The 14,433-nt window shown below is 52.0% G+C and overlaps 2 protein-coding genes across 2 annotated transcripts; both read right to left on the bottom strand.

The window, feature by feature from the left end:
* Window positions 1–5,415: 5,415 nt before the first annotated feature.
* On the bottom strand, window positions 5,416–7,374 carry MRPS26 (mitochondrial ribosomal protein S26). Its single transcript, XM_027069697.2, has 4 exons — window positions 7,111–7,374; window positions 6,870–7,016; window positions 6,655–6,778; window positions 5,416–5,928 (listed from the first exon to the last, which is right to left on the bottom strand). The coding sequence occupies exons 1-4, from the start codon at window positions 7,320–7,322 to the stop codon at window positions 5,794–5,796; spliced, it is 618 nt and encodes a 205-aa protein (XP_026925498.1). The 5' UTR covers window positions 7,323–7,374; the 3' UTR covers window positions 5,416–5,793.
* A 125-nt stretch (window positions 7,375–7,499) lies between these two features.
* On the bottom strand, window positions 7,500–14,303 carry LOC106980160 (progonadoliberin-2). Its single transcript, XM_027069698.2, is given in 3 exon segments — window positions 7,500–8,568; window positions 8,571–8,645; window positions 8,765–14,303. Coding segments are annotated over 3 exon segments (519 nt in total). The 5' UTR covers window positions 8,919–14,303; the 3' UTR covers window positions 7,500–8,278.
* Window positions 14,304–14,433: the final 130 nt, after the last annotated feature.

The following is a 14,433-nucleotide window of genomic DNA, read 5'->3' as shown; positions in this document are numbered from 1 at the left end:
GCCACAACAATCTGATGGGTAGATACCAGTATTGTTCCTGTTTTACTTTTGAGGAAACAGACCCACAGAGACTAAGAGATGTTTCCAACGATACTTGAAGGATCTGGGATTCAAGCCCAGGCAAATTGCACCAGGCTTGTAACCACTTGCAGCTTTGATTTATTCATATGGATTTCTGGATTGAAGCAGTGAGGGGGGCAATCAGGCAAACCATCTCCTATTTCTTGGAGAATTTTTTTTTTCTTTTACCAGATCTGATTTTATTTTCATTATAAACTCACTGGAGGGTCCAGGTAGCTAAGAGGTGTGACTCAAATCAGCTCAAGTCACCCCCAGATCAGTTGCACCTTAACAGCAGTTAGTATACATGCAAAGATCATCCAAAATCAAACACAGATTTAAATTTCACCAGGTCAGGAACTGAAATACTGGAAATTTGTTACTAAAAATTTTCTCTTAGGCTTTGAATGTTACAGGGAGCAACAAAATATTCAGAGGGAAAAAAAAACACGTGTCTCACACAAGGAAGTGACAGTCCCGACGAATGATGGATGGTAAAAGGGGTATAGACAGCTGCTTTCAAAAATATACATTTTAATGATGATTTTTGCCAAACATTAATTTGGAGGTATTTTACACAAAATCCCTCTTGACAAATACAGTTTATACATTATTAGAAGTTGGAATTGAGCTACATTTGTTTTGGACAAAAATTACAAGTGTCAGAATGTTTTCAGATTGGAAACCAAGTGGGTGGGGCACCTGAGTGGCTCAGTCGGGTTAGGGTCCAACTTGGGCTCAGGTCATGATCTTGCGGTTTGTGGGTTCGGATCCGGCATCCAGCTCTGTGCTGGCAAAGCCTGCTTGGGACTCTCTTTCTCCCTCTTCTCTTCCCTTCCCTGACTTGTGCTTTCTCTCTCTCTCTTAAAATTAACAAACTTAAAACAAAACAAAACAAAACCAAAGAACAAGGGAGTGACGTATGGGGTACCTGAATAGCTTAGTTGGTTGAGCATCTGACTCTTAACTTCAGCTCAGGTCATGATTCCAGGGTCATGGGATTGATTGAGCTCCTTGTTGGGCTCCGTGCTGAGCAAGGAGCCTGCTTAAGATTCTCTCTCTTTCCCTTTGCCCCCTGCTTGAGCTCACTCTCTCAAATTAAAAGGAAAAAAAACAAAACAAAACAAACAACCAAGCAAGTGATATAATTATTAATAACTTTACAGAATTTCAGAAAGTATAAATCCCTAATTGTCAAAATATATTACTGTCTCCAAGTTCATTTCACTTTTTAAAAATTTTATTTTTTTAAGTGATTATTTTTAAAAATAGTTATTTTACTTTTGAGAAGGACAAAGCGTGAGTGGGGGAGGGGCAGAGAGAGGGGAACAGAGGATCCCAAGCCGGGTACACGTCGACAGTGGTGGGCCAGATGAGGGGCTTGAACTCGTGAAACATGAAATCACGACCTGCAACATGAGGTCAGACACTCAACCAGCTGAGCCACCCAAGGTGCCCCTTAAAGTCCTTTTTAAAAATGTTTATTTATTTATTTTAAGAGAAAGAGACAGAAGGGGGGGAGGGGCAGAGAGAAAGGGAGAGAGAGACAACCAAGCAGGCTCCACACCCAGCACAGAGCCCCACACGGGGCTTGATCTCATGACCAAGAAGAGATCATGACCCGAACCCAAATCAAGAGCTGGACGCTCAACTGACCGAGCCACGCAGGTGACCCCATTTCACCTTATTTTTAAAAAGTCCCTGCAGGGGCGCTTGGGTGGCTCAGTTGGTTGAGTGGCCCATTTCAGCTAAGGTCATGATCTCATGGTTTGTGGGTTCGAGCCCCGTGTCAGCCTCTCTGCTGTCAGCATACAGCCTGCTTTGGATCCTCTGTCCCCCCCGTCTCTCTGCTTCTCTCTCACTCATGCGCTCTCTCAAAGTAAATCTAAAAATCTTTTTAAAGATTGAAAGAAAAAGTCCCTGCAGTACAATTCTGCAGAGCTCGCTCTACATACTGTAAGTTGTGACAAACAGTGCCGCAAAGTTGTTCATCCACGATCCTCAGTTCCACAGGCGGCTGGAGGTCTGCACACCATATGCCCACACTTCCTTGCCAGCTGGCCTCCGTTAGGACAATAACCTAAAAGTCTCTGGCAAGGTTTGTTCTTGTGGCCAGAGGAAGGGTGAATCCACATTTCCCCTCAGCATCTGGGTCACCTCTTGCAGCCACAAGTGGCTCCTGCTTTCCTGCACGAGACTGGACTTCAACAGCAACAGCAGCAGGTCCGCCAGCACCAGCCCCTGTGGGCTTGGGGTCTGGCAAGATGGGCAAGGGTGCGGTAGCCATGACTGACATCCACATGTCAAATTTCGTTTGTGTCTCAAACTCACAAGACCTTGACCACCCACCCGTAGGACATCACAGTGGCTATGGAATCCGTAGGCACAAAATCCCACTCCTGGACCATCTCTTTCCCCCAGGGGCCAGCAATGAAAAGAAAAAATAAGAGTGTGAAAGAGAACACAACTTCCCAGAGACTTTCAATCCCTTACCTGTGTTTTTACCCTCAGCAACGGGAAATGCCAAAGCATTTGTGGGTGATTATTGGCTCTGTGACCCACAGCGCCACTGTGGAGTACTGGTGAGGGTGGGGCCTATGCAGCTCTGACCCTGTCCCTTTACTGAGGCCTTGGAAGCAGAACTATGAATTGGACCCCATGTTCTGTTTCTTGACATGGATGTTCACTTTTATGGATTATACACTTACTTGCAGTGAGGAAATATTCATCAAAGCGACCAAGAGAAACACTGGTCTCAGGATTTGGGGTTGTAAATGTCGCTTTTGACTTCCTTCCTGGGAAGGCAAGGGAGTTGCAAGTTTGACTCTTTCTGCTGGAATCCAGAATTGCCTTATTTCAGCAGTCTGCAGGGCTTATTTCCCAGGGAGCCCTCTCACCTCTGCACTTGTCAGGAAAACCACCACAGGGTTAAGTTCCGGAGGGAGCCTCCCAAAGATTTCAGGGAATATTGGATACCTGTAACTATATTCCACACAGAAAATTTGGAGTATACTGGAAAAATCTGGGGAATGACCTTAAGCTTGCTCAGGTCTAGTGTGGTCTCCTTGATGGAAGAGATTAAGGCAGCACCCGGTGCCCATCCATGTGGCAAATGCACTCTTCTCTTTTCCTGCCCACTTGGACTACCACAAGCAATTTGCCTTTACCTGGCGGCAGTATACCACTGCCACCCAGCCCAAGATGTGAGTAACTCTGCAGTTTTGTGGGCTTTTTGTTTTTAAGATTTTCTTTTTAAGCAATCTCTACACCCACCGCGGAGCTTGAATTTACAACCCCAAGATCAAGAGATCAAGAGTTGCACATTCTACTGAGTCAGGCACCCCAATAAGTCCGAAAATTTGCTCAACCTAATCCTCAAGACCATGACCACCCACCCCAGGACATCTTGATGGTCCACTTCACTGATGTCATGTTGCTTATCTCGGAGAACTAGAAGGGGCAGTAATCCAGGTGTAAAACATTGATGCTTGCTTGGGGAGATAAATCCTAGGGAAAAACTGGCCACCCAGCAAAGTTCCGGGGGGGGGGGGTTGGCATACTTACTGCCACCCCCCACCCCCAGCCAAGTGAAACACAAATTGCACTTGCCCCTCAAACTACCCTCACTGCCCCATTGTGCACAGAGCATGGTAGGGAGGCAGGCCTCTTCAAATCTTGGCGAAAGCACTTACGTTTGGGTATTGTTACCCAAATGCATTTACTGGATAGCCCTCAATCTACTATGCTCAGGTGGGGCCTTGAGCAAGAGATTTTCTAGCAGATCCAGGCTCACATTGTATATAGCAGACCCAAGGCATATTTGGAACTTGAGGTAAAACTCAGAAGAGCCCCTGGTGTCTTTGAGGCCATCAGGTTAACTATCAGGGTTCTATTAGAGATTAGGCATTCTTCCGAGGGACACCACGTAACTGCAGTCTGGACCAGGCAGGATACGATAACTTCCCTATGCACCTAATGACACTCTATGATCCATTAGATATAGGTACAGATGGGATTGGGCTTGATTTAACCTGACGGTACCAGTAAGCTGCCTATCGGTGCCTATACCAGGAAGATGGGTGAAAAATAAAAACACCGAAGCTTGGTTTACAGGTGCTTCTGCATGACATACTGGCATCAGCAGTGAATGTTAAGGAATTACAGCCCCATGCAGGACCCTAAAGGACAGCTGCAGCCCAAGGGAAATAAGCAGCCCAAAGACAGAGCTTCAAGTGTGATACACTCTTCTCTGGTGAAGACAGATCGCTTGTCTGGATCCTGGTGCAGAAGGGCAGGGACTTAGCAAGAAGGAAACCGGATTTCCTGACACAGGCCAGGTCCCATGTGACAGGTTTCCACTGCAGGGGACCAGATGGTCCACTTCTTACCACAACAAAGCCCAAGGCTATGGGCACAGTTGTCAACCCATGGCCCACAGTGTGCACCCATCAGCTCTCACCTCAGAAGTTACACTGAGCACCTGAAATCAAGAACTGCACTATCCTGTGCCTGGGCTCATTGCCAGGGAAAACACTAATCAGCCTGAGAAGGGAGGCCATTGCCGTCAGGGGTGCAAGGCCCTGATGGGAGCTGGGTACAAGGCGATATAACCACTGGCCCTCTGCTTATACCTCTATACCTGCTTCCTCACCTAAATGTTGAGGGGTGGCTCATATTCCCTAAAAGGTTTTCACGTCTTAGGTGTTTCCAGATCGTCTCAGCAACATGGGAGCTGGGGAAAGAAACTAGGATTCTGTTCATTTTCCTCTGGTGGTAACTGGGCAAGTTCAGGTGAACGGTGACAAAGGGGCACCAGCTCTGGCTCCGAGAAACATGAGGACTTGTGTCTGAATAGGGGCCATAAATCTGTATGTTCACTTATTCCACCTTGTGAACTTCAATTACAAGTATTTCTGGTACCTGTAGGGTTTGGTCCAAGTGCTTGATAAGCCATATTGACCTTGTAAAGGTCAACCAGTACCAATCTGGGGCATGGTCCAAGGAAGCTGGCAGTGCCAGGGTGCATGTGAGCCACTGAGGCCATGGGTAGAAAGAGCCACCAGAAGAAATGGGGTCTCCTCCTTGTCTTGTGTCTTGGGCACACCAGACCCTAGCCGCCAAATCTCAGGGTCAGGCAGAAGCAGGTCTTTGGCTAGTGGTTAGCTTGTTTCTCAGGTACTGGGTGATACTTGATAATCTGGTTGGAGTCCTAACGCTCTAGATCAGGAGCTGACAAATTTCTTCTGTAAAAACCCATGTATAAAATATTTTAGACTTTGCAAGTCAAATGTCGCTGTTGCAACTACCCATTTCTGCCACTGTAGTGTGAAAGTAGTCAGTGAACAAGTGTAGCCGTGATCCAATAAAATTTATTTACAAAAATAGGCAGCGGGCCAAGTTGGGCCCAAGGACTGTAATTTCCCAACCAGTCTTTGATGACACTTAGTAGACGACCTGGCTGCCTGAGGGGACTATGATCCATTCTGCTTCTGTGAGATGGAAACCTCTAAGGTCTGGTGCTTTGCAGAGTTGTACATGGGTGTAGAACAGGGCATTGTGTATGGGAGTTTCTGACCAAGTGGTGGGTGCAGAGGCCAGAATGTGAGGGCCACACCAGAATATGTTGAGCTTCCTTCTCCGTAAGAAACATCAACTGGTTTATTCCAGATCAGGCCCAACCCTCCTACCCCATACACACATGGTCCCTGGGTAGGCATTGTCCTTACTGGGCCCTTAAGAGCCCTTGTGCTGTGGCCTGACCACCAGGCCCTCTCTGGTGATGGCCCAGTTGTAGCTCTTCGGGGAGTCCAATGCTTCTTCCACCCGTGCCTCCAGGTTCTCTCGGGTGATGAAATTTTTTGCCTCCTCCTATTGTGAGAGAGAAGGCCAGCTGAATGGAAGTCTCCAGCACATGCCTGCTGCCCTTTTGCCCACTAAGGGAGAGGCTCCAGCTCTCTTTGGATGGATGCTTGGAGCCTAGGACCTCTGTAGAGGAGGCTCCCACTACAGCTACGATCCTGCGGACCTTCCAGTGGAAAAATATCAGGCAGCCTTACCACGTTCGTCTTTCTCAGATAAGAAATCGCACCAGTTGTGACAACCTCTGGACCTGCTAGGTGGAATCAGTTCCTCAATGTTGCCTCAATGTCCTTCTTAATCTCTCTCAAACTTGTCCTTCTCCTTCTGTTACTTTAATTCAGACCCCGTCCTCTGTTGCTGGATCACTCCTAACTGGTCTGCTTTTAAGCCTCATACCTGATCTCCTAGCCTAGAACATAACTTCAACGACTTTATCACCTGTAAGGCAAAATACGAATTCCTTGTGGAACCGGGGGTCCCTCCCAGATGCAGGCTTACCATCACCCAAGTACTTGAACACTTTCCAATGTCAACTCTTACTTCTGCGCCTGCCAGGCACTCTCCTCGCACGCCATCTTTCCCAAATCCTCACCTACTTGCCAACTCTCAAGACTCAAGGCTGTTCGCTCTCTCTTTGCACGCAGCCAGTGCCCCATTTCGCGGCGCCCAGGACTCCGAGTGCGGCCCAGGCGGAGTTCCTGGCCTCTAGCCCCAGCCCCTGGAGACAAGGCCCACCTGCAGCTGCAACGCTTCCTGCTCCTTGAGCTGCGCCCAGGCTTGTGCCTCTCGAGCCCGCCGGGCCTTCTCCTCCGCCTGTCGCTGCTCCTGCTCCCGCGCTTCCTGCCGCAGCCTCGCTAACCTGGGGTGGAGGGCAACAGGCAGAGACTCTCAGTGCGACTGGATCTCCCCCGCGCCAGCCAGCGGCCCGCCCCGCCTCCCGGCCCACTCACCGCAGCTCGTGCAGCCGCTGGTTCTCCGCCTGGTTCCAGGCCATCAGGTCGCGGTGCTCAGTGGCTTCCTGCAGAGCCTTGCGCTCTGCCAGGACCCCGGCCCGGGCCTCGTGCATCTTCTTCCGCACCTCGGACACGAACTCAAGCCTGGGCAGAGACGCGCCAAAGTCGGCACCCTCTACGCCCGCCCGGACACACCGCCCACGGCGCCGACGCCCGCCTCCCCTTAAGTCGTACACACCTGAGGGCGCGCACCGTCTGGCGGTACTGTCGGTAACGCTCCGTCAGCACGAAGAACTCTACAGGATCCACCGCAGGCGGGGTTGTCACGCGCCCGAGCTTGGACTTGGCCGGCGGGTCATGGCGGGTCTTGCGGCCGCGAACCGGCTGCAGCAGCGGGGCCCAAGGCCCGCACGGGGGTCTCGCCCCCAGGACCCTCAGCGCGCGCAGCATGGCCCAGGATGCCCCGCGTCCGGCGCGCCGCAGGGCATCACGGGGCCCGGAAGCGGGCGCGGGGCACCACGGGACTCGTAGTCCGCGGGCTCCGCCTCCCACCTCCTGGAGCCGGGTCGAGGGGAGCGCACCTGCCAACATCTGCATCTACCCTTCCACGTCTGCGTCCACCCCCCGGCCCGCTGGCTCTGGCTTCGCCCTTCCTGCGAGGCCTGCCATGACCCGCCCCGTGTCCCTCCCGCCGGCGGGCCCGGCCCGCGTCCCTCCAGCCCCCGCGCGGGGTAGGGTCTCAGCGCGGGTGGGCAAGGGAGGGGACGACTGAGAGAACTCGAGGCAGTAGCTTCAGGGAGTTCACATCGTTATTGGAGGGCTGCAGGGCGCGGCGCTCTAGGTTCGGTCTGCGCGGGGAGGAAGCGGGCTTTTTAGCAGATGCCCTGGCAGCCCAGCTGCGACCTTGCCCGCCCCCTCTCTTCCAGGCCTGTCCCCGCGGAGCTGGACGTGGCCTTCTGGCGGACGCGCCTTGGCTGCTAGAGGACCCAGCGTGGGCGCTCTGTAGCTCCTTGGGTGTTGCCCACCCTTAACCTGGTATGTAAAAGCCTGAGCTCACACCGACTTAAACTCGGTGATAAGTTTTTGCCTTATGGGAATTTACCACTTTCTCCTTCAGTTAGCGCCCTCCTGGTGCACTTTAAAATAAATTTGCAAAATAGTAGTAATCCATCTCTGCACTCGGTCTTCTGCAATCACCAAGTCATTGCTAGTGCAGTGACCACCTGGTTCTGGGGCCCCTTCTATTAGTGTGAGTTCACACTCCTCATCTCTTCCCACTGGGAGACACACTGGGTTCTCCTGATGATGAGAAAGAAGCCTAGAGGATCCCGCTACAGCTATGGTCTTACTTATGGAGGTTTTAAGCACAATTGTCTCCTCCTACTCCACTAATGACTTCTAATCTTTTACTTTAACATAAGTATCTTATCATAAATTGTTCCAAGAATTCTGGGAAATAGGAAGAATAGCAGATGGCATCTGGCTGTGTGCCTGAGGGTGCTTTGGCAGGGGGCGTCTCTGTGTTTTCTCATTACCCCCTCTTCTGTCCACATAGCCCAAGTCCTTGGCCATAATGGCCCCTGGTGGCCAATGCCTGGGCCTCTCTCTGTACTTACCAGCAGTGTCTGCACCAGGCGCTGCTTCCTGTAGAGGGACCACCAGCCTGTGGTTCTGGCCTCCCAGGGCACACTGTTCTAAGGGGAGCCAGGGCATCGCTTGGGAGGTTATGGGCAGCCTTGTCTGGTCTGCTTGCTGCAGTGCCCAGGACCCTTCCTCAGAAGGGAGCGAAGGCTGTGGCCTGTCCACTACCCCATCCCAGGCTCACGGTAGGTGAAGGAGCTCCACCCAGCACCTTCTTCCTCCCACTCAGGCTGGGGAGACCCTTAACCTACCTGGGAGCCTTGGGACATGCTGTGGGTGCTGGGCTGAGCTGGAAGCCCACTTTCCTCTGGGGTACCAGCCCTGGGACCAGTGCTGAGCCTTCCAGCGTCCAGGGTGGGCAGTCAGCAGCAGCAGTAGCAGAAGGCCTAGCCTGCAGCCGGCCATGACAGGGCTGCTCCCACGGATAGTGGACAGCACTCAAGAAGGCGGATACTTCCATCCACACCTCCTTCCTTTTCTGCCGGGGGCCCCTTGGACAGCTGGCGCTTCAGGGGCAGCTTTAGTGGTTCCTAATGCCCTTCCCTCTTCTGCCACTGCTCCTCATCCCAGGAGTCCAGGGATCTGGACCCCAGAGGCTCCTGGCGGCTAGCCTTCCCCAGACCCCCCCCCCCCCCCCCCAGGGCATAGAGGATTCGAGCCTTGCCAGCTGAGGGCCCTTCCTGGTCAGTCAGGCCTACCCCTCCTCCCGTCAGGGATTCCAGAAGTAGAAAGTTGGAAAAAGTAACAGAGACTCGGGTCAGGGGAGCCCTCCTAGAGACAGGCAGCAGTGTAGGGGCACTGGGGGCACCTGGTGCACAGCACCCTGCCTTTTCTCTGTGGGTTGCCATCTCTCTTCCATGGCAGTTGGGGATGTGGAATGGATGTGTGGTGGTGACAGGGGCAAGTGCTTTTACCCCTCGTCCCTCCCACACTAGAGGCAGCAGGCATAGAAACAGTGTTGGGGAGAGAAAGGGAAAGGGTTCTTTTTGGGACGTGATTCATGGGTAAGAGGGACTTGGGAGGGAGAAGAGGAACAGAGTGCCATACACCCAGGACAGACTGCCATCCAGGAGTCCCAGCCCTTGAGGGAAAGCAGCCTCTTCACTCACGGAGGGAAAGCTGTGGACGAGGTGGCTCCTTGAGGTGGCTCCTCCAGGTGACAGTGGGACCCCCAGACAGCCAGCTCTGGGATTTATGGTGACTCCTCCCCCTGCTCCTGGTCCAGACTCCAGTGACGTCTCCATGAAGGGAGGGGGAGTAGCCTGCCACCCGACACTCTTCCCTTCCCAGTGCATGTTCCTAGCCACTGGCCCTGGGGTCACCAGACAGATTGCTCCCGCTCCCTGTCTTCCCAGGGATCTGAGGAGGTAGGACTGCTCCAGCCGGGCCACGCCCTTAAGAATCCTCCTCCCACTTCCGGGGCTGCATCCTCAGGCTCCTGCCCTTAGGCCGACAAAGCCCTCAGTCTTCCCTGACCCGAAAAGGAAATTGTGGCCCGGAGGCGGCAATGGCTGGGGACCCGTGTCCCACGCAGTTGGCAGCCTGAGTGGGGAGCCAGCAACCTGTGGAGAGGTCTGGGGGAGGCCATGGGGACCTAAGGGCTTGTTTGCTCAACTGTAAAAGGGGGTGGATGGAATGAACCTCATCCACACACCTGAGCACCAGGGCTGGGTCGCTCTAGATGGAGGTAGTTTTGGGTGGGGCTTCTCTCTCCTCCCTGCAGGCCCATGAGAGGGGGCTCAGCTAAGGGGGCAGTGCAGCATCTGTGGGCCTATGAGCAGGGGGTAGGAATAATCTTGCCTCTCAAGGTTCCAAGCCTTCCCCATCCTGTGCTCAACCCAAGACTATTCGTGGAGTTTGGCACAGCTCACCTAGACACTTGAAACATGCCCCTGCCTCTCATTCTGCATCAGCTCAACTTTCCACCGTGGACCAGCTATTAGCTTTCCACCAGCTATTCGCCTGGAGCGGGGGCAGCGGGCAGAGGCCTGTTTACAGGGTTAATAGGCAATTTCCACATTTGGGCTGAACAGCAAATGCAAGGGCCAGGGTCAGGCTTGGTGGCGTGGTGGCCAGTCATTAGGAGAGCAGGTGCATCAAATCCGGAAGCAAAGAAGGGGGAGGGGATGGCACAACAGGCACCAGTTATTCATGGGCGCCTGGACTTCAGCTTCCCTTGCAGGAAGGCACACATCAATTTCCAAACAATGTGTGGATTGTATGTTCAGTGAAATTGTTTTGGAAAATACTTTGTTCCTATGTGTGTTGGTTAACCAAGTAATTTTTAGGAAAAACATTTGTTTTATGGTTTAGTGAAAATGATTCCTTTGAGTTCAGTAAACTAGCTTAGTTCTGGTTTGGGTTTACAGAATGTTTTATTCCAAGTCCCTTGTGTTTATTTTAAAAGAGGAATGGGGTGCCTTTATTTTTTCCGTAGTTTGTTTGTGGTTTTTCCTAAAACATCCAAACCAGAACTAAGCTTCCCAAAGGATGCTCTTGTTCCTTTCTTTCTGGCCACATACATAGCTTTTCAGGAACGTTTGCTGTCCTCTTCCAGACTATAGACTCTGGAATTGATCCTCCTATCCCTCTCAGCAGGACCCAGAAAGCCATGTGTTCACCACTGAGCAACTAATGCTCGGTCCTGAGGATAGGACTTCATTCCAGTCTGGGAACTGCTTGTAGCCGGCTGGGAAAGCAGAGGCACAGAGCAGTGTGCTCGGGTGCTGCTGGAGCACAGAGGGGCATGAAGCCCTGAGCAGATGGTCTGGATGAAGGATGACAGAGTTAGCTGGAGTCTGCACACAGGGCAGCAGTGGTGCTCCAATACAAGGAACAAAATGGAGAAGAGTCAACACAGGAAGTGCTGGCAGGTCTGGATCTGTGGGCTAGGGGTGGAGGGAGGGAGGCGCAGAGAATGCTGGAAGGCTGGAGGAAGGGACCGAAGACTCTGGAGAGACAGGGTGAACCCCTGGGCATTGGGAGTGTGAGACAGGTGCCGTGAGTCACCACGTGCAGTCACGTGGCAGGAAGCCGACCTGGAGCTCAGGGTTGCAGAAGAGCTAAGGAGGCATAACCTACAGACCACAGGAATGGCCAGTCTCTGAAGGAGGAGAAAGGAGGAGCAGTGGCTCCAGAGTGAGGATAAAGTCAGAAGGCAGGAACTAGTGGACAGAGAGTGGATCCCCGGGAATTGGAAAGAAAGGAATCTGTGGGGATGAACTATGGAAGAGGTGAGAGTGAGTCTATCATAAAGGCAGAAGACTTTAGGCCTGGGGGAAGTGGTGTTTGTTTTTTAAATGTTTTAAATGTTTGTTTATTTTTGAGAGAGGGAGAGAGAGTGCGCAAGTCAGGGAGGGGCAGCGAGAGGGGAACAGAGGATCCAAATCAGGCTCTGCTGTCAGTATGGAGCCTGATGTAGGTGCTTGGGCCCACGAACCAGGAGATCATGACCTGAGCTGAAGTCAGACGCTTAACTGACTGAGCCACTCAGGCACCCCCCCCTTTTTTTTTAAATCAAAGACTTGTACATTTGGTGGTGGTCAGAGGGGTGTTGAAGGGAACTGAATGCCCAGGAGGGTGCTGACTTGATGAAGTGAGGTCTGAGCACGGTGGGCACTGGATGCCTCGCCCTCCCCCTTCTGAGAAATCTGCACTGGCTCATGCTCCCTGGGGCATAGCTAACTAGCTGGGAGATGGGCAATGGATGAAGCAATCACCCTTGCCATTCTCACACGACTGTGTGGTGTGAGCCCTGATACACTTCCCTTTAGCCTCGACTAGTTCCCGTTGGGTTTATGTCTCTTGCAACCATGCAAGGCCTGCTTAAAGATGTCTGTTAAGCAACCAGTGGTATTTAAAATACTGGCCTAGCCACCAAGCAAATCAGCGTGGACTCCAGCAGAAAGCTGCCAGCCCACACTGGTGAGTTGGTAGAGATACTCAGTCCTTCTGTAAAAACCCTTGTAAGCACTGGTGTGTAAGCTGCTCAATGCCAGCCCGAGCAACAGGAGGTAGGCAGCCTGGTGGGGGGTAGCGAGGCAGCACAGGCATGAGAAGGGCTCTCCTATAAGTTGGCTATGTAGCTTGTTGACCCCAGCCTGCTCTTCTCCATCTGCCAGGAGGTAGCCTGCAAAAAATCAGGGTCTCCTTCCCAAACATGGCACCTCTCCTCAGAAATCCTTCATATTCTGTCTTTGCTTAACTTACTTAGGCTTCTTTGAAAACCACTGAGTTTTTAATTTATTGCCCCTTGGAGTTCCTTAGTTCTTACAGAAGGACCGAGTACTTCTGACACATACTCACCTCACAGAAACTTCCAGAGGTTGTCTGTCATGGTGCCCCTGCCTCCTGAGGATATCCTGAATATGTGGTGAACTTGGCTTCCATCTTGGAGCCAACCCATCTGTTCACCTGGGCTCTGAGGCCTTCTGTAATGTGGCTCTGTATGACTTTGCCTCCTTTTGCTCATCCAAATTCCCAGCATCCCTTGGGTAGCTCAAGTCCCATCTCCGCCAAAAAGCACACCAGCAATGACCTGAGTGTGCCTCCACGGCCCAGAATGGAGTGCCACTTCTCACTCCTGACAGCCTGAGTAGCGCAGGGCCTATCCCTGCTTCTTGAAAAAGGCCCCACAGGCCACAAGACTCTCTCAGCCTCGCACTGAGGCTGTCGCAGCTGTGGCAACCAGTTTACGCTCCTGTTCCCATCAGGGGCTGCTCATGAGGATGAGAGGCAACGAAGAGACCCACCCTCCCAGCTGTGCCAACCAAAGACCACGTTTCCTAGCAATTCTATTGTCCTATGGTACAGCCTAGGACTAAGTTTTAGCCAATGGGGTATGAGTGCAAATGGAAAGAAGGCTGTAGGAAGCTTCATGTCCTTAGAAATGAGGTTGCTTGCTCTCCATCTTCTTTCTGCTTCTCCATGGGAGAAGACGGTGATCCAGCTTCAGCCACAAGGACACGAATAACATCCTAAAGGGACACTGGGACCACAAGATGGGAGGACACTAGGTCTCTGGACTGGGCACACCGTTACATGAGAAATAAATGAAACACCCACCTTATTTAAGACACAAAAGTTAGACGCTTTTGTGTAATACGTCAGGCTTGATACCAAGTTGGGATCGAAGACTCCCATCACCCTGGCCTCTGGGTCTGAGGCACTTCTCATAAAAAAGTCCAAATATGAAATGAAGTGAAATTTTGTTAAATTAAATGAAAGCTATTTAACCCAATAAGTGTGGATATAAAGGCTTATCCTGGACAAAGCAACACAATCCAGAGTTTTGTAGCACAATCCAGATTGGCATTACTTAGCCAGCTACCTCCTCTCTCTTCCATGCCCCACGCTAGGCAAACAGTGGGGACCCTGGCCATGTTCCCAGGGAGTGAGGCTGGCTGGGATCACCGCACCAAAGACGTGCTGAGAATGAGACATGGGTCCTGGCAACTAGCTAAGAGCTGGAGAGGCTGCGCGGGTCCGAAAGGAGTCGTCGAGAAGACTACGGCTTCTGAGACCAGCTGAGACAGCACACTGAGAGCAGGGCCAGGAGTGGCCTGGGAGAGCCCTGGCCCTGGTACAGCTGCCCCACCCCAGACAAAGGGAGACGCTTCCTTAGGGAGTCAAAGCTTTTATTACCTGATAATCCCTAGTGTGGTGCCAGAGATACCGCTCTGGTCCCCTTACTCCCCACAGTGGGTTGTGAGTGGTGGCGGAGGGGGTAGAGAGGGGAAGGATTATTTACAGAACGGGGGGGTGGGGGTAGGCACCAGGACAACCAGTTTCCTCAAGAGCTCTGAGAACTTTGTGCTTATTTTCTTAGTTGACACTGAGCTACCTGGAATGAGTTTTGTGTTTCTTCTTCAGGAAAAGATGTCTAAACCAAAGAATAATACAGCCCAATTTCCAGGCAGAG

Source organism: Acinonyx jubatus, chromosome A3 (assembly GCF_027475565.1).
Source record: "Acinonyx jubatus isolate Ajub_Pintada_27869175 chromosome A3, VMU_Ajub_asm_v1.0, whole genome shotgun sequence".
Taxonomy (NCBI): Eukaryota; Metazoa; Chordata; class Mammalia; order Carnivora; family Felidae; genus Acinonyx; species Acinonyx jubatus.
Note: the sequence above shows the minus strand (reverse complement) of the source record. Positions and strands in the feature narration are given on the sequence as shown.